General features: G+C 48.2%; 1 protein-coding gene across 4 annotated transcripts in view; it reads right to left on the bottom strand.

Moving 5' to 3' along the window:
- The window catches only part of GBA1 (glucosylceramidase beta 1), a 362,310-nt gene that overhangs the window by 122,526 nt on the left and 218,103 nt on the right, over positions 1-21,681 (bottom strand). For all 4 annotated transcript variants that reach the window (XM_069650127.1, XM_069650126.1, XM_069650121.1 and 1 more), the window contains one exon: positions 5,020-5,257. In XM_069650127.1, the coding sequence (XP_069506228.1) occupies positions 5,020-5,257 (238 nt within the window). The remainder of the gene's footprint in view (positions 1-5,019; positions 5,258-21,681) is intronic.

Genomic DNA, 21,681 nt, shown 5'->3' with positions numbered 1-21,681 from the left:
TGGGGATATCTGGAGGCGTAGTCTTGGCATTGGGCGTTCTCCTGAGTAGCGAGCAGGTCGATCTCTGGGAAACCCCATTCTGCGAAGACGCGGGACACAATGTCTTCGTGTAGCCGCCATTCATATTCTTCGGGCAGAGGGAAATCTCTGCTGAGCATGTCTGCCAGAAGATAGAGTTCCCCTGGAACATGTTGAGACAACAGAAAATCTTGTGTTTGAGAGCCCATGTCCAAATGTTTTGGGACAGCTTGGATAGCCCTGGAGAGTGAGTGCCCCCCTGTTTGGTTCATGTAGTACATGGCTGTAGTGCTGTCCGTTAGAATCAGCACGGTCTTCCCTTGCAGTTGCACCTGAAAGGCCTTCAAAGCCTTGAACACCGCTAATAGCTCCAGCAAGTTTATATGGTTGGACGCTACTTTAGGGGACCACACTCCGTGCGGTGTCTGCTGAAGAAGGTGAGCCCCCCACCCCGTGAGAGATGCGTGTCTAGTGAGAGTGGCTTCCACTGCAGGGGTGGTGAAGGACTTCCCCTTCAAGAGGTTTTCTCTTGACCACCACTGCATAGAGAGAACGAGGGCTGGCGAGACAACTACCAGATCTTCCCATTGTCTGCTGGCCTGACACCACTGGCTGTTGAGCCACTCTTGCATGGGACGCATGCGCAGCCACGTATGGGGAACCATGTATATGCATGACACCATAATTCCTAGCAAGCGCATTGCCTTGCGCACCGTCACCTCCCGACTGGCCACATATTGAGGGATCTGAAAAAGCATGTTCTGAACCCAATCATTAGAGGGGAAGACGAGACCGTCTTCTGTCCGAATTAGAGCTCCCAGAAATTGTTTTGTTTGACTGGGGACTAGACTGGATTTCTTTTCGTTGATTGAGAAACCCAGACTGAAGAGAAGATCTACTGTTTTTTGGGTGTTCGAAAAAACATGTGTTAAATGAGTCCCCCGTGATGAGCCAGTCGTCGAGGTAAGGGTAAACTGGGACCGACAGTCTGCGCAGGTGTGCTGCAGCCACTGCCAAGACTTTGGTAAACACCCTTGGCGCTGAGGCAATGCCGAAGGGGAGTACCTTGAATTGGTAATGCCTGTCCTCCATCATGAACCTTAGATATTTCCTGTGCGCTGGCAACATTGAAATATGAAAGTATGCATCTTTCATGTACAATGTTGCCATGTAGTCCCCCTGTTTCAGCAATGGGAGCACCTCATGTAGTGTTACCATGCAAAACCTCTGTGGTTTTATGAACTTGTTCGCTGGGCGCAGGTCTAGAACAGGGCGCATGGTGAGGTCCTTTTTGGGTACAAGGAAGTACACTGAATAAATACCCTAGTTTACCCGAAGAATAGGGACGGCTTCTATGGCGTCCTTCGCCAGCAATGCTTCCACCTCTTGAGTCAGGATCTCCAGATGGTCCGAAGAAAGGCGCCGTGAGCGCAGCGGTCTGAATTGCGTAGGCCGGGCGAATTCCACGCAGTACCCGTGGCCGACCGTCTTTATGACCCACTGGTCTGAAGTTATCCCTTCCCATGCCATGAGGAAAGATGTTAATCACCCCCGACCGGGGTGATATGGGAGGGGACCTGGTTCTGGTGGTCATTTCTGACCAGAGGCTGTGGCTCCTCTGGGATTGGGGCCTCTACCTCTGCCGCATTTCTGACCCCTTGAAGGGTATTATGCGGGGCTCCCAAAAGTTTGTCCTGTGTTGAAGTTCCCCGTGCCATAGTTGTTTTGACCAGCACGGGCTTGCCCTCGAAAGGACCGCTGAGAGTTATTACCTCTCTGGGGGGAAGGTTTCTGTGATCTGTTGAAGAGACTTAAGAGTCGCATGCTCTTTCTTAGCTGTTTCCAAGGCCTCATCCACCGATTTCCCGGAGAGGTTAGATTCCTCAATGGGCTTATTGATGAGGGAGGCTTGTGTTTCCGGTTTAAAACCTGAAGTACGCAGCCAAGTGTATCTTTTAAGTAGGGTCCCTTCGGCCAGAGACCTGCCTGCTGTTTCCGCAGTGTCCAGGTTGTTTTTGATCACATGCTGGTTAACTGGTCTTCCCTCGATTACAATTGAGAGAAGCTTGGATTTGGCGGGTTCAGGAACCTCTTGGAGGCTTTCCTGGAGGAGGTTCCACTGAGCGTCAGCATAGCTTGCCAATAGTGTGGTATTATTAGCAATCCGCGTAGTGTATGCGGCAGCCAAAGTGACTCGTTTGCCTAGAGCATACAGTCTTTTGGATTCCTTGTCGGAAGGTGCTTCCCCCGTGGCAAGGGGTACTCCTGCCCTTTTCCGGATGTTTAGAGGGTCGGAAGGGGAAGGGCGAAATAGTTTTTCCACTCTTGGGTTCACTGCCTGAGTTTGAGCTGGCGATACCAATGAGGGGGGCAACCTTGTCTTGATAGAATTAAGGTGGGGGGATGGCTTGGCTAGATGGAGGCTTCTCCTTAAGGATATCCTCTACAAAATATCCTCTACAAAATCCTGCTCAGGCACAGCCTCTTGAGTGGAGATTTGAAAGTGTTCAGCTGCTTTTATCAACATGAAGTTGAAGGCCATTTGGTCATCTACAGGGGAGGCCTGGCGAGCCGGAGTGGACGGAGGAGAATCTAGGCACAAAACATCAGTGTCCTGATCTTGCTGTGTCCATGGATCTGTTCCTTCCTGCTGGGTTTCTTCCCAGTTGTCTGTGGTACCCTGCTGTTCCTCCTCATAATTCTGCAGAAATTAAGCTTCTTCTTCTTCATTATAAATGTCCCTATATGTGGACAATGTCTTCCTGCTGGACGGGGACAGAAAACTGATCTTCTTGAAAATGAGATGGAAAATGGAGGTTAGGCTCTACCCGAGACCTCTTTGGGGATGGATGATCAGAAAAACCGATAATCTTCTCCAGCCGATCCATACACCCTTCAAATTTCTCTATAGTCCATTTAGAGGACCCCAGCGGGCCTACGGGTGGAAAAATGTCGTTTTCCGTCCTATGGCGCCGAAAAGAGTCACTTTGGGTGTCTGAAAGAGGCTCTTGACTATCTTCATACGTATCGTAAGAATCGGGATCCCAAACCGCATCTTAAGATTTTTCTGCGGCTTGTCCCATGACTTTAGGCGGAACCGGGAAAGACCCCACCGCCGCTGTAATTCTTTCGATGCCGTCTTCAATAATCGCCGAATCGGCGTGAGAGTTGCTCAAATGGTCTATCGCTAGGTGTATTACCTTCCGCGGCGCTAGAGGGCCTAGCGGTTGGTTTCTCAGATAGAGGCCTAGTCGTAGTTTGAGCCTACCGCGGCCTTTTCTTCGACGTGTGAAGTTTTAGGAGTAGTGCCCTTACTTAATTTTGGTTGCCCAGTCGCAAGACGCTGCTGCTGATGCGGGGAAGGCTTTGGATCTGAGCGATCTGAGGAAACCGTTGAAATTTTCGGCGGCCCTGTTGGCGCTGTCAACTTTTTCGACAACGACGTCGAAAACGGTGTAGGGGTTGTCTTCTTAGTGTGATGCATTTGTACGCCCCTGTTGCCGAGTGTTGTCCCTGTAGCAAGACCAGTGTCAGGCCTTAAAGGTTCGGGGACGGGCGTGGCGGACCTAGTCATGTCCGCCTCGAGATCTAACATCCGCAACGGATGTTTGGTCATCCGAGGTGCCCCGTCACTCTCAGCGGGTGTGGCGGTGGGGGATCCACCCGCAACATAGCGCACCGCTTTACACAGCGACCTTAAGGGTCTTAGGCCGAAGGAGTTTGCAGGCCGCACACTGCTTTTCCTCCTACTCTAGGGGGAGACAGGCGTTGCGCATCCTGTGTTCATCCTTCCAAGGATATCTGACCCTACACTTCGGGAGAATCTAAAAGGAGTCCTTTCCATAGCTAAAGGGAAAGATGACCAGACCAAAAGGGTAAACAGGGGAAAGGAGGAAAGACATACTGACAATATGGCCAACCCAACCCCACTCTCCCTATTGTACAGGTCGGACAGATGGCCCGACCACGTGGAAAATCCGGCTGCCGGATCTTAGGCGCCGAAATCCACAGCCGTAGGCTAATCCCCCGCAGTCCTCGTTGAAGATGTTCTTGTGACCGAAGTGACTTAACGGGGAATAACAGACAAGTCAGTATAAGATAAACAATGTCTCTTTTGTAAGAGCTCCGCTATAGGGCGACCAGTTATCTGGGCGGAAAAAAAACAATCTGAGGGACATCGGCGCATAAGGGATTTTGGGTGCACTATACATCACGATAGGCATAGTGTTACAGACACGCCTATGCCAATGTCCCCTTTCGGTCCCCGAAAGACAAGATGCAATACTCTGCGGTTATCACTGGATGTCGGACTATATGCACAGCATGTGATTCTAAGCAGATTAACAAGCATCAGAAAATGTATTTATCAGTCCTTCTTGTGTTTGAAGCAGATGCCACCATTTTGTCTCTGTTGAGTATGTCCATGCACACACATAGTAACACATTAAGGGACAGGCAGTGAAATTGGAAGCAGGTAAAAACCTGGCACCATACCCTATGATAATAAAAGTAGTATGACAAGTCCTACAATGTGGCAGAGCGCTATGCTGGGACATTTGCAGGAAAGTAAAAGGCTACATAGTGCATACTTGCCAACATGACCCAGTCCAATCTGTAGGTGCTTGGCCAGTCCTGCTTTTTCTTTGCATTCTGTGATTTAGAGTTCCACTTTTTCCATTATAAAACTCAGACCACAAGTCCCAGAATGCAAAGAAAAAACTTGGATTGGTTAAGCACCTACAGATTGGAAGGGGTCATGCTGACAACTATGCATACTGTCAGCAAGCATTACAGGCCCACTGGATTACAGGGAAATCAGGAGAATCCAAGAGAAGTCGCCGCCTCTGACAGGATTGTAGTCTTCCTACTGCATCAAACGTACCATCACTGCTATGTCACGAGCCTCTTTGACAATCTCCACATTGCCTTATTGCTCAGCCTGCATTGGACCCGAGATGTTTTGAAGGCCTTGCTTCGCGAGCCGGCAGGTATGGAACTCACCACTTTGGCCCAGTAAGGGAGGAGCACCCGCTGGTCGTCCAGGATGAGCAGCTTGACTTTGCCATGTGCGCTGGTGGCGAAGGCAGGGCCCAGGTCTGATGCGATGAAGTCACGCTGATGCTCTGGCGTAAAGCCCAGGGCCTGGAAGGAATACCCCGTCAGAGTGCCTGCAGTGGGCTCATTCTCAGCGGTCACAGCCCAGAAGGTCAAGTTGTGCTTTGCGTATTCATCCAGAAACCTTTACAATTGGGAAAGAAATGGAGGATGAGAAGTTAACTTGGTGAATGGGTTTTATATGCAGACCGGCTGGTACAGCTTCTAGGGTGTTGCCTATGCTTAGTTACTGAGATTAGAAGTATCCAGCCTGGCATCTGACAGACTGCACCATACGCGCGTTTTAGATGGGTTCTCCAAAGGGATGAGGTCGAAACGGACCGCATCCAAAAGTTTGCATGGACTAAAAGTCCGAGAAATGCTACCACAAAAGGTTCGAACCTTTGCTGGTAGCATTATAGGTAAGTATAAAAAAAAAAAAAAAAAGACTTGTCGGGGCATGCCCCGCAGCACACCCGTGAATAGAAAAAAAAAAAAAGAAAAAAAAAAAACAGGGGCTGGGGGGTGTCCCCCGCAACACCCTGCTCACTATACTCTGTGGTATAGTGAGCAGGGGTTGTGGGGGAAACCTCTGCAGCCCCCATAAAAATTCAAAAAAAGAAAAAGGACCCTGCAGCGCCGGTTCCCGGTCACGGAAGTGAAAGGGAAATGGCGCCGCAGGAAACCAGCGTGAAGAAGAAGGTAAGTAGGGTATGTTTGTGTTGGGGGTGTGTGCGGAGGTTGTGGGTGGGGGTGTGTGATGGGTGTATTGTGTGTGTATGTATGTATGTTTGCATGAGAAAGGTGCAAACCTTTGGTAGTTTGCACCTTTCTCATGCAAACGTTCCGGCCGTGGTAAATTCAGCCGCGGCCGGATCTCTTAGATTCTTCTCAAGGCACCAGGAGAGATCTGGCACTTGAACTTTGAAACCCCTTAACAACATCAGCACATCTAGCACACAGGAAAAAAAAACAAAGAAACACAGTCACTAGGCAACGGATGTTCGCACATACCTTGACAAACTCTGTAAACAGATAAAATCTGTTTTCAGTGAGGGGTGTATGGCGCACTTTTCTCACTAAAAATAAGCAAATACTCACAAAAGATTAAAATAGAGACTAAAAATACCCCCAACAAAAAATGGGAAACAGACATATTTGACCTTGTGCCACTGCTTTCATGCACACTGCTCCATGGATACGATTGGGCCAGCAGTGCGCGTAGTACAACGGGAAGAAACTGCTATTGTTACTGCCTTACCAGAAGAAGTAAACATCTATCTTTTAATGTGCATGCATAACGAGGTGCAAAGAAATCATTACTACAAAACCATTTCTGATTCCAAGTTCAACATTTTGTACTCGCTTAGAAAATACTCCCATTGGAAATTGGACTTACATTTTTACTCCCAATAAAGAGCAAAATACTCCTAAATCTTATCTGGAGCACTGACCTCAACCCTCTATTGGTTAGTGTACCAAGATTCAAGGTCGCTTTGTTGAGAAAATCAAACTCAGAAGCGTCCAAATTTATCAACACCCCCTTCACAAACCTTTTCTTGAACCCCTAGCACAACCCCTTAAAATCAACCAACACTCCTGTTCAGGCAACGTGAACTAACGAGGCAAACCTGCTAATCCCATCCTTCCTGCCACCCAGAAGGCCCATGCAACACAGTAAGCTTAAAAAACACAACAATATCATTCATCAGTGTAAAGACGGATCTTCAGAACCAGCCCTGGGGGAGGGTTCCGAGAGGCCACCTTATTTTAGAGAACAGGGAAAAGACACTGTGCTTCTAGCCAAACTCAATTAAGGCAGATGGTAGAGCAGTAAGGCTTAAGACTTCAGGAATATCAGAGTGGTATAATGGTACAATGAGGCACACACAGAGTACTCACATAAATCCAATTAGACAGCAAGTATAAAAATACACTGTTCATTAGGTCCCAACACAATTAAATCAAATAAAATCAAAAAGGTAGTTATAATTAAACAAGACTATGAACATATTTACATTCACAGTTGGTGAATTCACTAGAGCTCACCTACACTTTACCTTAAAAGACAGTTCAAAATAGTTAAAGAGTAGAACAAACTAGTCAGTAAAGTAATATAGGGGTTAAGTTACTTACCTGTAACTATTGTTGTCCCAGCATGGGTCTGGCGTGGATTCACATGCTCATGAATATTCAGAGTCGTCAGGCTGGGAATCCTCAGTAAAAGAAAACACAGGTTCACTTTAAAACTGTATTATTCCTCTACCCCAATCACTGTCCTTTGGGTAATACTACCCAATAATATCTCTCTTCCTAAGACCCACCCCTGGTGGCCATCTTCAGATTTGGTAAGCACTTAAAGTGGCAGTATGAACTAAGAAGAGCCACAGAGGGGACGAAGGAGGGCTTGCATGTGAATCCATGCCAGACTTATGCTGGAGAACAATAGTTACAGGTAAGTAATTTAAACCTTTCTCCAGCATGGGGTCTGGCATGGATTCACATGCTCATGAATACAATTACACAGCAGTACATACACAGAACCACGGAGGTAGCAAGGCTCAATAGAAGCAATAAACACTCACCTCTGGAAGAGACTCACCCCAAACAAACAGGTTGCGTAGCACTGCTTGGCCGACTCCCTTGAACCCCTGTCGATGCAGTAGAAGCTTGTGAAGGTGTGTGTCGACCTCCACGTAGCAGCGCTGCAGATGTCTAGCAGGGGCACACCAGAGAAAAATGCAGTCGTTGGTGCGATGGCTCTGGTGGAGTGGGCTCTCTGCTGGCCTGGAAGCGGCCTGTTAGCCATTTGTTGACACTGCATGAAGCAGCCGGAGAGCCACCTGGAGATGGAAGCCTTCAACAATGTCTTTCCTTGATTTACAGGTCCAAAGTTTCCAAAGTTGACAAACAACTGAGAAGTCGTCGAAAGTTCTTCGTACGTGCCACGAGCATGAGCAATGTCCAGCAAATGCAAAGCCCTTTCCTCTGGCGACGATGGGTTCCGGAAAAGACAGGTAACACCAAGGGTTCGTTGAGGTGGAATTCTGTCAGTACCTTTGGCACAAAGGTGGGGTGTGTATGCAGTGTGTACGCAGTACCACCATCGAAGCATGAAAAGACAAGTAAGGCTGCTTGCAAGACAGGGCCTGGATCTCCCCGACCCACCTGGCTGAGGTGATAGCAACGAGGATGGCCGCCTTTAATGAGAGCAACTTGAGCAGGACCTGATATATAAGTTCAAAGGGAGCTCCCATGAGTTTAGTTAGCACTACATTGAGCTCCCAAGCCAGGACAGGAGCCTTCACCGGCGGAAAAGTCCTGAAGACTCCCTAGAGGAACTCTTGACGAGTCTGTGTGACCATAGTTAGGGTCAACCTTGAGACCTGCTGTACCTGGATATGGCGGCGAGATGCACCTTGATAGAGGCGTGAGCCAGTCCCGCTTTGGTCAAGGAAAGAAAGTATGGTAGAAGTTTATTTTTATTATTATTTTTTTTATTAGCTTGTGGTTTACAAATATAAACCAAGGTCACATCGTGCAAACAAAGTCATATATTACATCGAAGCACCAGTGAGTGAACATGCCCAAAAATGTAAAACACCACCAATCATTGTCCCAGCTAATCATCCTTTACTATCAGTTTCGGCTTCAAGGGCATATCAAATAACTAGTCAAGGGCATTATCAAATAACTAGTCAAAATCGAAGTCTTTGTTAATTCAGCAGGCTTTCGCCAGCCCTGACCGATCTTCGATTCATGCAAATACTGCTTTTAGAAAAGCCAGCAACGCCAATGTTCAAGAAATCCTATCTTCCTGTGTTAATAAAGCCCACCAATCATCCACAAACAAGGTCGACACTTTGTTAAAGAACCTCCCCATCAATTAAGAACCTCCCCATCAATTGTGTCCCGTCGTCTTTTAAAGCTGAGCATAGTAGTGCTAGGTGCTGTAATGACTCCAGTTTGCAGTTGCCCAGCCTACAGGAGTAATTCTGAAATTCTGGAGGGGACCTTACTGCCAACAATTCCTTCTTTGGTAGCAAATTGAGGCGGAAGCGCATAAACTGCCCTTGCAAATATGAGACGTAACTTGGGACCATTCCTCTGGCCCTCATTTCTGGTAGCCTTTTCCCATATATTTAAGCTTACTTCTCGCCTCCTGAGTGCACATCCAATCAAGGTCATGTAACCTTCGCATCACCAACATTGGGTTCTCAACTAAGTCCTTGTCCGCTAAATTCGTGTTGCTCAAAATTCAGATGCAGATCTTCTTCCACTCCACCAGTGACGGCTCTTTGCTTCCATCAGAGTTTCCTTCAATATGAAAAAGCCTCCTGCTTCAGTCGGCATGATGCATTTGCGGTAGAACGACAACGTCTTCCAAGTAATTAGAGCCAACATTGAAGTAAGGCCTAGCTCAGATCTCATTGCCTGGATTGGCCTGCACTTCGGCAGTGACAGCACACGTCTCTAAAAAAATGCCTTCTAGTTTTGGCCACAGTACAAACATGAGAATGAAATTTCAGCTGAGCTCTGTATGTTAGAATATGCATAACCTTCATGCACTATTATTCAATCAGCGGGAGCGGGGTAAATTTACAGTGTCTCGTTCATAACTTACTTGCCTGTGCGGCCAGTCCTCGCTTTGCCGCTCAGAGAATTTACTCTGTGTACGTCATTCCCGCCATCACTCAGGCACATACCCAAGTAAGTCAAAGAGGTCACTTCCCAAAAATGTTCTCTATTCAGGTACCATGAATTCTTCTTGCCTCTTTCCCTGGGATTACAGCCAAGGGTGAGAATTTTGGACTTCTTTACATTGATTTTTAACGCATTGGCTTCCACATAATTTGCCAGCATGTTCAATTGCCGCTGAAGCCCAATTTGTGTCTGATCTAACAACGCCAGATCGTCGGCGTACATTAGGCGACTGACAGTATAACCATTTAGTCGCGGTGGAAAGCATCTGGTGTTTGTTTATTTCGGAGATCGAGAAGGCGCTCACAGATTAAACACTGCTGGAGCTAGTGTATATCCCTGCGTCAATCCTTTTGCCATTATGATGTAATCTAAAAGATTACAGACTCGATCCAGTCTCACAGACAGGGGCGTGTCTGAAAATGGGGCATGTAAGGCACATGTAATGTCCTGCGGACAATCCCAGTCTTTTAACTTGGCCCATAGTTTTGATCGATCTGCAGTATCAAAAGCCTGTACTAGGTCAAATCGAAGCCATATATATTTGTGTCGATTTAGTGGCTTTTGCCTAGATCTGCAAGACATTGATGAGAAGGAGATTGAAAGCTGTTCCAATACCCTTGACAAATCCTGCCTGCCATCGGTCGAAATGGTTAGATTGGATACTCCAGGCCGTCAGTGCCTTTAATATCAAAGCGCCACATCTCTTACCAATTACATTAAGGAGTGCAATATGCCTGTAATTGGCCGGATCAGACCTGTCTCCCCTCTTAAATATCGGCATGATGATAGATGTTGTCCATGACGGTGGTACTTTCTTTGCTTTCTTAATCAGAATAAACAAGTTATACATGAAGGTTGCCCAACCTTCTGGATTGTGCTTGAGCATCTGATTTGTTATTCCATCAGGGCCTGAGGGCCCTAGAGCCACTTGCCGCTCTGATCATGTTCAGGATGTCATCTTTCATCCGTCTGGAAGGTCCACTCTGGGAGTTGTAAGGCTTCTTCGGTGTCTGCCCCTTCGTTGGTTGATGCGAACAATTACATGAATGAGCAACCCACACTTCCAATGTCACTGAGTTGGATAACAAGGCGGGTTGGGGAACATTTATGTCATTGATTATTCTCCAAATCTCTGCTGTGTTTTTTGAGGCAGTGAGCTTAAGCATTTTTTCTGAGTCTTTCTGAAACTTGTTAAATTTGTATGACTTAACCCAATTTTTATAATGCTGTTTACATCTTTTTAGGTCTTCCAAAGCCTCAACTGTCCCCATTTTTATACACTCTTTAGTTCATTGAGCGCCTTATTCTTATTTGCCACCTCAATGTCAAAACAATGACAGTCAATGAATGTAGGTTTCGTGCCCATCGATTTTACCTCAGCCTAAGCCTATTTGCATGATCCAGGGCTGCACCCGACGAGCAGCTGTCATCAACGTCAGTGGAGACTTGGAGAGAACGAGTGAGGGCCGACATTGCTTCCAAGGGTATTCTCAGCCTGAATCTCCCTGCTGTTACTTCAATCTTAGAGTGAACGCGTTCACATCGAACCACAGGCCACCTCTTGCCTGTTGGCATTAAGAAGGTAAGATCGCTACATTTGGTGGACTGCACCTCCATGTGCAGCAGGTTTCGGTAAATGTGTTCAGAGACGAAAATATAATCCAAAAGGCTTCTTTTCCATGAGGGTCTTGCAGGATTTTCCCCCTTGATGTTACCGTTCACCATCATGATGTTTCGTAGTGCCAATTCACTTCGTTGAAGCAATAGATGTTCAAGTCGGTATCCGGTCATATTTTCGAAACGCAATTTTCTCAAAAACATTTTGCCACATTTCTTTTTTCCGAATGTCTTTTTTTTAAATTCATCTTTTTTTTGGCTTTCGTTAGTAAAAAAAAAAGTGTTAAAAAAACCAGGGGTTTTGGGGGGGAACCCCCCCATTTAAAAAATAAAAAAATAAAACCATTCAAATTTTTTTTTGCGGCATAATGTTTGAGAAAATGGCATTTGAAAATAAGCCATTCGAAAAAGTCACTGTAAACCGTTCAAGTCTCTGCAAATTATGAGGTTCTGATTAGGCCACATTACCTGTCCCTCATCAATTATGGCCAATACAGTCTTTACAAAGGCTTTTGATTTTGGTGATGCAGTATTCCAATAAAGATTTATTATGGACGTGCTAGTTAGAGGATCCAGAGGAGATCCCATGCTCAAAATGAGTACCTGAATTAGTGGTGTCAAGTTAGTGGCCGATATGACTTCAAGGCCCCTTTCCTTTTTTATTGCCGTTAATAACCAGGCCATTGGTCTACCACCGACCCTTTTCTGCAGGGTTTAAAAAAAAACGTAAACCTTTCCAAAATCGGCGGCTCCCGGAGCCAGGTTTCCTGCAGACAAATTACATCACACAGAGGTCGATATCCAAGTCCTCTGCTTCAAACAAATGAGCAAAACCTCTGGCATTCCAACTGCAGAGCACCATGTGCAAAGGCTCCACTTCTAGCTCTGGCTTTTGGCATTTTGACCGGGGATTCCTGTTGACGAGAACACCCGCCAGCCAGGACCAATTTTCTTCAGTCTACTTAGTCGTTTTTTTCCTTCCACTGTAATGCGAAGTATTATATTATCTTTTGGCGGTTTATAGTTTGAAGACTAGTGACTTCTCTTTTTTGTGTGCCCGTGGCCCGTGATGTTCTATGCCAGGTTGAACATGCCACTCTGGCCCTCCAAGGGGCCCAATTTCTCGAAGGAATCATCATTTGGCTTGTATGTAGTTAACGAGAAGCCCGTTGGCGTTAAATTAGCCGCATCGGCCAATAGTCGATTTTTGATCACTGCCGATGATAGATTAATTATTGCTTTATCCAAGCAGTTTTCTTCAGGAAATTTCACTAGGAGGAGGTCTTGACTGGATCCTCCTTGGGCTGGGTAGGCATTGCAACAGCCTCAATACGTTTGCTCTGTTCAGGATTAAGTCATCATCTATGAAGAGAATCCTTTCCAGCAACAGGCGAAATGTATCACTTCCTTGGTCTGTGGTGGGATACCTTTTGTGACCTTTCCTTGCCCCGTGTTTGCTTTTATAGCTTGGCCCCACCAGATTGCGTGGTAGATTTCCAGATCTGCCAGCCAAAGCCTTTTGCATGTCTTCCAATGTCTTGAATTGGGAAAGGGAGTCATCCTCCCGTTTTTTTGCTTCATGGCTGTGTAAAAATTATACATAGTGTTATTCAAGGAGGGAGCCTTTGATAGCGCCCTCACTTTTGCACTTTCTCCCACCAGGCAGGAGACCCTACTAGGGTGTAATTTATGACCTTGCTTAAGGTAAGCATGAGGAGATCTATCGTCCTCACAGTCACCCTCATTATCGGCCGTGGTTAAATGGTCCTTGTCTGCAAAGTCACTTTGCCGTCTCTGGGAGATATTTGAGCCGTTGTCAGAATCTGTGTAATCAGATTGGTCCTCCTCATCTGTGACCGAGCATGTGGACAAGTTAGTTAAATTCACAGTCTCCTCATCCTCACTGACCTCAAGAACTTTGTGGATTTCCTTTCTTATAGACAGTGAGTGATAACCAACCATGATGGTCTCAGTCTCCCTTGGCCTTAATGGTGCATCACTCAATTATTTCACTATCGTGGTTGCCGGCTGGTAAGTTTCTCACTTGAGTTCTTTTTCTTGGCGCCAGCCTCTTCACCGGCATAGTTGGGAATTTTGGACTGTTTAAAGTTTTTGCAGTTTTCAATTCCTGTTTCTTCGCTACCTTAAGTTTAGACTTCAAAGCCTCTATATGTGATCGTTGAGAAACCTCCCCAGCTGAGGCGGTTTTCTTTCCTTCATTAAGTCTTGAAAAAATCTTTATTTGTTTCTGAGATTTGAACGTGTGTTGCACCACTTGCTCGGTATCTATATCTTCTGACTCATGATTTCCATTTATTCCATTTCCTTCCGTTGGTGTCTGGCCAAAACTATGACCCCTTTTAGGCGGGCCAGTCCTAACACAGCTCACCTTAGCCAGGTCCTTCTGCAGGCTGCACTCCAAAGTCCTTAAAGCAGAACTATAGAAGGCTCCGGAGGCATTCAAAGATGCTGAGTCCAAGTGCGAGGACTCACCTGGCCTTCGCAATGTGGATCTTGCAGGTTCCGAAGTCATCATAGAATCCTGGTTGAGCTGAGTTTCTGAGAACTGTTTGTCCAACTCTGATCTCCTTTTGTTTTTCTCATTGATAATTGGATCAATTACACTCTGGAAAATGTCTGTGATTTGGGCTGTGTTTTTGTCCAAGTTTCCTTGGAAGGGGGTTACAAAACCCTCCACGAAGATAACCTTTGAATGAAGCATGGCCATGACTGTAGTTTAGTCTTTAATCTGGTCGCTAATAGATTCATACAACTTCATAAACGGCGTCATTTTGATCGCGAAAGCAGCAATCATTCACAGTCGTCTGGTCTTCTACTTGTGCTGCGGCCATGTCCAAGAGCAGGTCCTCATCGGAGGTGGCTTTATCCAAAAAGATTGATGCGTCTGTATCTCCACATAACCTCCTACTATTTTATATTCTCTGGCAGCATTTTGTATGCCCTTGTAAACATTCTTCCTCTCCTAATTTAGCTCGTTTGCAGTTGTAGCTTGACCACCTCAGCAATTACCGGTTCCCAGAGATTCCCCTTTTACGGGGTGCTCAATGTTCGCTACTCCCGTCAGCCAGTCTTTTGGGGGGAGTGGGCGATCTTGAATCGGGCTGTCGTTTGTAAGGCTTTCCCTTGGGCCCTCCTGCTCCCCTTTCTTTTCCACTTGATTCCGTGGTACTCACGTTGTCCCTGACTAACACGGCCAAGCTGACTTGCAGGCACCAGGTCCCCCCAGCCTGACCCTAGATGGGTCACAGACTCTTCCGTCTCTTTCTCGGGCGACAGGATGGATGGCACCTCTGCTACTGTGGTGTCACTAATTTGGCCATGTTTGCCTAAACTGGCAGTTTTAGAGTTCATGACAGAGTCTGACATTCTATTTTAACAAAAGCTGTTTTGACAGTAGGCTATTTGCAGCAAGGCCACTTGGCTGCCATACAGTTTTTAATGATGGTTGTGAAAGTTTTTTCTTCACTGGGCCTTTAGTAGTAGAACTAACCCTAAATATGGAAATAAGGTCAGGGTCTCCAACGTACTTCTGGCAGCTATTTGTTTGCCGGTCTACATGACCTCATGGGGCGTGAAAGTTACTATTTGCCTCGGTTTCTCCAGGGGGGCACCGGACCAAGCTTCTCCAATGTGTTTTGTGAAGAAGTCATTCTGGCTCTGAATCCCACTCGCATCTCCAAGGGGCATAGCCCTTGTGGTTTAGGCACGATGAGTGGCGGCCGCCCATCGGCTCCGCCAGCAGCAATACTACAGCCTCCGCCATTCCCTCCTCGATCAGAGCCAAGCTACTCGGAGAATCCTGTGGGTTTACTTCAACAAGTTGGTAAGCATGAGTCTGCCGTCTAATGACCGTTCCAATTTTGCTGGTGAAATCACCAAATCCATTTCTGCAGCACTCATGTACCCGGGGGAGTACCCACTCTCAAACTTATTTGCTGTGTAATTTTTTTTTTGTTGAAAATGTGGTTTTATTGGAGTTTTACAATTATGACTTAATTCAAAAAATAATGCAAACATTGGTATATATCAAAGTGAGGTCACAACTCTCCAAACCCCCACCCTACCTCCCACATCCACCCCCCCTATCCCATGCCATGGTTTAATGGTCGATAACAACAACAGGGTCCAGCACATCATCTGAAGATGCAATGCGAGCATAGGGTTGCTTCCGAAAGAAAGACGGTGCTCAAAAAACAAGGTCCAACATATAAAAGTCACATTTCCTGTAACAATCGATCTCTTCCCACTCCAAGGGGGTCGCCCCGATAGTATTGTTCCCATCGAGAGGACCGTCTGAGCTGATTATTTATGCCTCAGGCTATTTTCCCATATTTATCGAAAAATGGCAGCCAGAGGGCCTCAATGTTAGATTTGGATTCATCGATCAGGTGGGTAAAATACGCCATATCATAGATTGCCCGTGTTTTCGCTATCCACTCCCCCTCCCCAGGAGGTCGGGGTGATTTCCATTTTTGGGCCCAGCAGCATCTAGCCGCGACTAGCATGACCTGCAACATATGGTCGTGTTTCACCTTGGGGCCCCCTCCCCCCCTCAACCTCAATGCCGAACACCACCAGCCAGGGGGACAGAGTTCTCACCATTCCGTCCACTCCTCTTATCCATGACAGGACCTCACTCCAGTAGGTCTGTGCCACCTGGCACTTCCACCACATATAGACATAATCCCCTTTTCAACGTGGCATTTCCAGCAGTGGGGGTCATAACCTTTTCTCATTCTGGCTATCCTCTGTGGGGGGTAGTGCCATCTGTGTATCAACTTCAGGGCCTGGTGGCGGTATTGGGGTGCAGTTGTGGAACGGTGTGCCTGCCTACAAATCTTGGTCCATCTTTTTTCCGTTATGGGGGTGCCTAAGTCCTTCCCCCATTGTACTTGGGAAGATGGGGGGTCCTGTGGGGTAGAGAACAACAAAAAGCTATAAAGCCGCGATATCAGCCCCTTGGTACCTTTGTGTGTTATGAGGAATTTCTCAAAATCGGTTAGGTCCCGCCTGAGTGTGTCACCCCATCTGCTCTCGGTAAGGGCACCCTTAAGCTGTCGGTCATCGAAAGGGGGAGAGGTTAGGGAGGCCTAGGGCATCCTTCAGGTCACCTAGAGATATAAACACCCCATCCAACCAAAGCTGTCCGGCCCTACAAAGACCCACCTCGTACCATTGCTGGAAGGCTAGTGGTTCGTTGATCCCTTGATCCCTTCCCAAAGTGGCGGAGCCCAGATGCAGCTCAAAAGGTGAGGGCCACATTGTGAGCCATCTTAGGTAACCCCCTTCCTTCCAAATAGACCACAGCACTCTCAACACTGGATGTTTTAGAACCCTTCTCGGAATAGATGTCTTGGGGGCCCATAGCCACTCGTCCAATGTGACCGGCGAGAAGTGTGTGTTACCCATTGTTTCTTTGGGCCAGTCGTCAGATGATCAACAAGGACGCGCAATTTTGACGCCTTATAATAAGTGTTTAGATCTGGGAAATTAACTCCACCCTCATCCTTGGGTCTAGTGAGAGTGTCATAAGCAATCCTGTGGGATGTACCGGCCCATAGATGGCGGAGAAGGGCCCGCTTGATCTCTAGGAGAAATTAGTTCAGTATCTGGGTTGGCAGCATTTGAAACAAATAAGAATTTGGGGAGGATTACTATTTTGATGGAGTTGAGGCGAGCCATCCATGAGAGGCCTGATTTTGACCAGCGTCCCAGGTCGTGTTTGATTGACCTCCATAGGGGCGGGTAGTTTACCTTAAGGAGGTCTTCTAGGTGTGATGGAATTCGGATCCCAAGGTGAGAGAGTCCCTCTGTTGGTTTACAAAACAGGAGGTTATCGATGTATTGTCCCTCGGTCTCGTTGAGCTGGCAAGCCGGGAAAGCGACTGATTTATCTACGTTGACCTTATAGCCTGCCAGGGAACCATATCGCTCCAGACTATTCAACACCTCTGGGACTGATTGGGATGGTTTAGAGAGGTACAGGAGGACATCATCGGCAAACAGGGTTATTTTGTAGTCAGTTCCCCCTATTTTAACACCCTGGATCTGATTGTTAGTCCTGATTGCTATGGCCCAGGGTTCCATCACCAGGGCGTATATGAGGGGAGACAGTGGGCATCCCTGTCTTGTGCCTCTCTCTAAAGGAAAGGACTCCGACTCTCCTCCATTGACCACCACTTTGGCGGAAGGGCGGGAGTAAAGGGCTGTCATCCATCCCCGCCACCTGGGTTCCATCCCCAAGGACAACAGAACCCCCTCCATGAAGGCCCAGCTCACCCTGTCAAACGCCTTCTCCGCGTCTAGAGACAAGAGAAGAGCACCGTCGGATTTCACTCCATTTGAGCTCAGTATGTGCAGGGTTTTGCGCATGCTGTCTGCTCCTTGTCTATTTACTACAAAGCCTACCTGATCGGGATGGATCAGTCGGGGGAAACACCTTTCTAGACGTGTCGCCAGGATCCTGGTGAAGATCTTGGCATCTGTGTTCAGAAGCGAGATGGGCCTGTATGAGCCACACTCCGCTAGGTCTCTGCCCGGCTTAGGGATAACTGATTATGGCCTGCAGGAATGTCGGTGGAATGGTTTCTAAGGTTTTGATTTGGTTAAATAATTTGGTCAGTGGTTGGGTTAGTTCGGACTGGAATTGTTTATAGAAATCCGCTGTGTACCCATCTTCACTCGGGGTCTTGCCTATTTTAATCTTTTTGATGGCTTCTTCCACCTCCTCCTCTGTTATCTCCTTGTCTAGTGTCTCCCTCTCTAGGTCTGTGAGCTTGGGTAGGGGGTAGTCTTCAAGATATTTTCGAATTTCATCCAGTGATTCACCCTCTTGTTTAGTGTAAAGGGCCTTATAGAAGGCCGCAAATGATTTGGCTATGTGTTCAGTTTTTATCTGGGCGTTACCCGCCCCGTCCTTGACCTTTTCTATGTGTCTGCCCGCCCTGTTTCCCCTCAGCCTATGTGCCAGAAGAGTTCCAACCATGTCGCCCCTCTCATAGTATCTCTGCTTCATGTATCTCATTTTTTCTTAACTACCTCTCCAATCAGGATTGTATGCAGAGCTTGTCTCTTCTCTCTCATTTCACTCATGAGGTTTTCGTGGTCTATGTTTCCCTTGGTGAGCTGTGCCCTCATGGCCCGCAGGTCTTCCCAGATTCTGGATTCTATCAGGACCCTCTCTCGCTTCTTGCTCGAACCCTCTGCGATGAGGAGACCTCTGAAGGTGGCCTTCGCTGCCTCCCAAACTGTAACCATTGGGACTTCCCCTGTGTCATTCGATAAGAAGAAGGCTTCTATTTCGTTCTTAAGGAATTCCCTAAACACCTGGTCCCTCATGAGGGTGTCGTTACAGCGCCACCTACGTGATTTCACGGTGGCTTGCAGCCGCCATTCCATAACGAGGAGTTCATGATCCGACCAGGTCACAGATTCAACCGTGGGGTTTCCAACTTCTCCCCCTCCCTTCTCCGACACTAGCAGCAAATCAATTCTGGTATATGTTTGGTGGGGAGGGGAGAAGAACGTGTAACCCCCAGGGGTTTGCCAGCATTTGCGCCACACGTCAACCCAGTAGTACTCTTGTAGGAGGTCCCTCAGGGCGAGATTATCTTTTGTGGGGGCTTTTGGTCCCGTCCCTTTGGCCGACCACCAGTCAAGATGGGGGTCCGTAATGAGATTAACGTCTCAGCCAAGGATTGTGGCTCCCTCGGCCCACCCGTCCATGACCCCAAGAACCTTGTGGATAAACTTGACTTGGCCGGCGTTGGGCGCGTACAGGGTGGCTAGTGTGACTCGTGTGCCCTGGGCTGACCCCTTGATCGCAAGAAATCTACCCCCAAAGCCCCTTTTTGTCGCTACATCAGTGAGATGCAGCGATTTACCCAAGAGGATACCCACTCCCTCCTTCTTTGAGGATTTGTGCGAGGCCCAGAAGTTTCTACCCACCTCCTTTCCTTTGATCGTTGACTCGGCCCCCCTTCTATAGTGGGTTTCTTGTAGGAAGAGGGCCAGTAATTTCTGTTTGCGGAAATAAGTTACTTGTGAGAGACCGCTTGTTTTGCGAGTTGAGACCTTTCACGTTGAGCGTACCGATCCGACCTTCAACCATGGTCGTCGCTATCCTTGCCCTGTAAAGCCTCAGTGAGTGCCCCCGTTATCATCCGTAGACTTTAACCCCAGAACACCCATTTTGGTAGGCATCCATCTCCATCGCCCAACATACATCGGGTTTGGTCAACGAACCACCAGGGTCACTGCCTGGGCCCCGAGAGAGAAATAGTGTGGATCGTACCCTCCAGGTTATACCTATAGGAACATTTTACAGGTTAAGTCGGAGTCCAATCCTTCTACAAGACCTCCCCCGCCCCAGCCCCCTATACTCCCGCTGCATGTCTTGTGTCTCATAGGGGCAGGGTCCCACCGTGAACTAGCTTCCAGTGTGAATCGGGGAGGGGGGGGGGTTTCGAAGGTCTCAGGGGATGCACCTGGCCACCTTCTGACAACCGAGAACACCACCACTCCGTGTTTCAGACAGGTGGGACCCGAAACCTTCAACCATCAATTTCGGCATAAGCCTCGCCAACCGTAGCACCATCACAATACAACATAACACGCCCCCAAACATGGAGGGGCCCATGAGGGCCCTGCGGGCAAATGCAATACAATACAATAACATCACATTTCTTAACTTTCTCCCCTTCCCTCTTAATCATTCGGATCATCGCGCGGGCCATGGCGTCAACAAAAGTGGAACGAATGTTTCTCCCCAATTCGCCAACGGCCACGGAGGGCGAGTGAAACACAACAGATCGGCACTGCATTCCTTTAAACTTCTCCTCTATCCGATAATCATGCGGGACCTCCACGTCCCTCCGAGGGGTGCCTGGTTTTTCTGAATTTCTGGGTGCCCTTCACTTTGTGTTTCCCCTGGCCGAGGTCAGGGCCCCGTGGGGCATGGCTCGGGTCTCCGTCGGATCCGCTGTTCTCCCCCGAGGGCCCGGGGGGACCCCGATCAGTTTGTCGACGCCTCTCTGGATGTCCTCTTCTGTAACGAGCTGAAAGTTTTCCCCTTGCTATTCAAAGGATAGGTAGAATGGGTGTCCCCAGCGGTACCGGACCCCCTTCTCCTGCAGCCACCTAGTGATCGGACCGCATTTTTTCCTCATTTGTAGCGTGAGGACGGATAGGTCCTGGTAGATTGCCACCCTGGAGTTGGTGTATTGTATCTCTCTTAGAGTTCGAGCTCTTTCAAGTATTTTTGCTTTTTGTCTCTGTAATAGTGGAACTTCACAAGCACGGAGCGTGGGCCCCTACCGCCTCCGCCAGCTCGATGAACCCCATCAATCAGGATAGTTTCCCCGGAGTCAATTCCCAAGACAATCCTAATGATCTCCTGCACTTTGCCCTCCAGGCCGGTCTGTGTCTCCCCCTCCACCTCCGTCAGGCCGAAGAATCACAGGTTACATCTCCGTTCACGATTTTCCATGTCATCCACTTTGAGGCGGAGTTCCCCCTCGCACCGCTGCATCTCTTTAAAGCTGGCCTCCATCTGGGTCTCCAAGAAGATGGTGGACGCCTGGTTATTCTCTACCCCCTCCATTCTGTCCTCCAACGTGGAGACCTTGGTGGTGAGGTCAGCTAGCTTGGCTCCCATGTCCGTTGTCATCCCCCGGATTTCGTCTAGGATTGTCTGGATATTGTTCTGCATGGTGTTCATGTCGGGGGTTGGCGTAGGTGGGGAGTTGATCTCCATCTCTTGTTTTTGGGGCGTGAATTGGTATCCTGCCAGGGTTTCTTTCCAACTCATGGGGGTGTCTCCACCTCTAGATCTTTGTGGTTTCCCAATGTTCCTCGAGGTCTCCCCCCGGTTCCATACCAACTCCGATGAGGTGTGGTGGTTAGGACGGGCGGGTCTGGACCCAACCAAAACCCCCCCACACACCCCCCCCCCCCGACAGCCAGTATTCACGGTTACTCCGACGTGGGACCGGTGGGTGCGTTCAAAGGTCGCCGGGGTGGTAGTCGCTGTGGATGGCAAGTAGTAGGCCACTAAATAGGGTGGTGAACCCCACGATGGGCCCTGCACTACACAGAGGGGCCCAGGCGCGCTCCCGCGTCGGCCCGGGCCTGTTAGGTGTAGGCCTCTGAGGGCTGTGTCGCAGCAGCAGCCGGGGGGAGTCCTTATGGTAGTTGTTGCAAATATGTTCCCCACCGCCGGGGGGGGGG

The sequence above is a fragment of the Ambystoma mexicanum genome, chromosome 1p (assembly GCF_040938575.1).
Source record: "Ambystoma mexicanum isolate Mex_15411 chromosome 1p, UKY_AmexF1_1, whole genome shotgun sequence".
Lineage (NCBI taxonomy): Eukaryota > Metazoa > Chordata > Amphibia > Caudata > Ambystomatidae > Ambystoma > Ambystoma mexicanum.
This window is presented reverse-complemented; position numbering and strand designations above follow the sequence as displayed.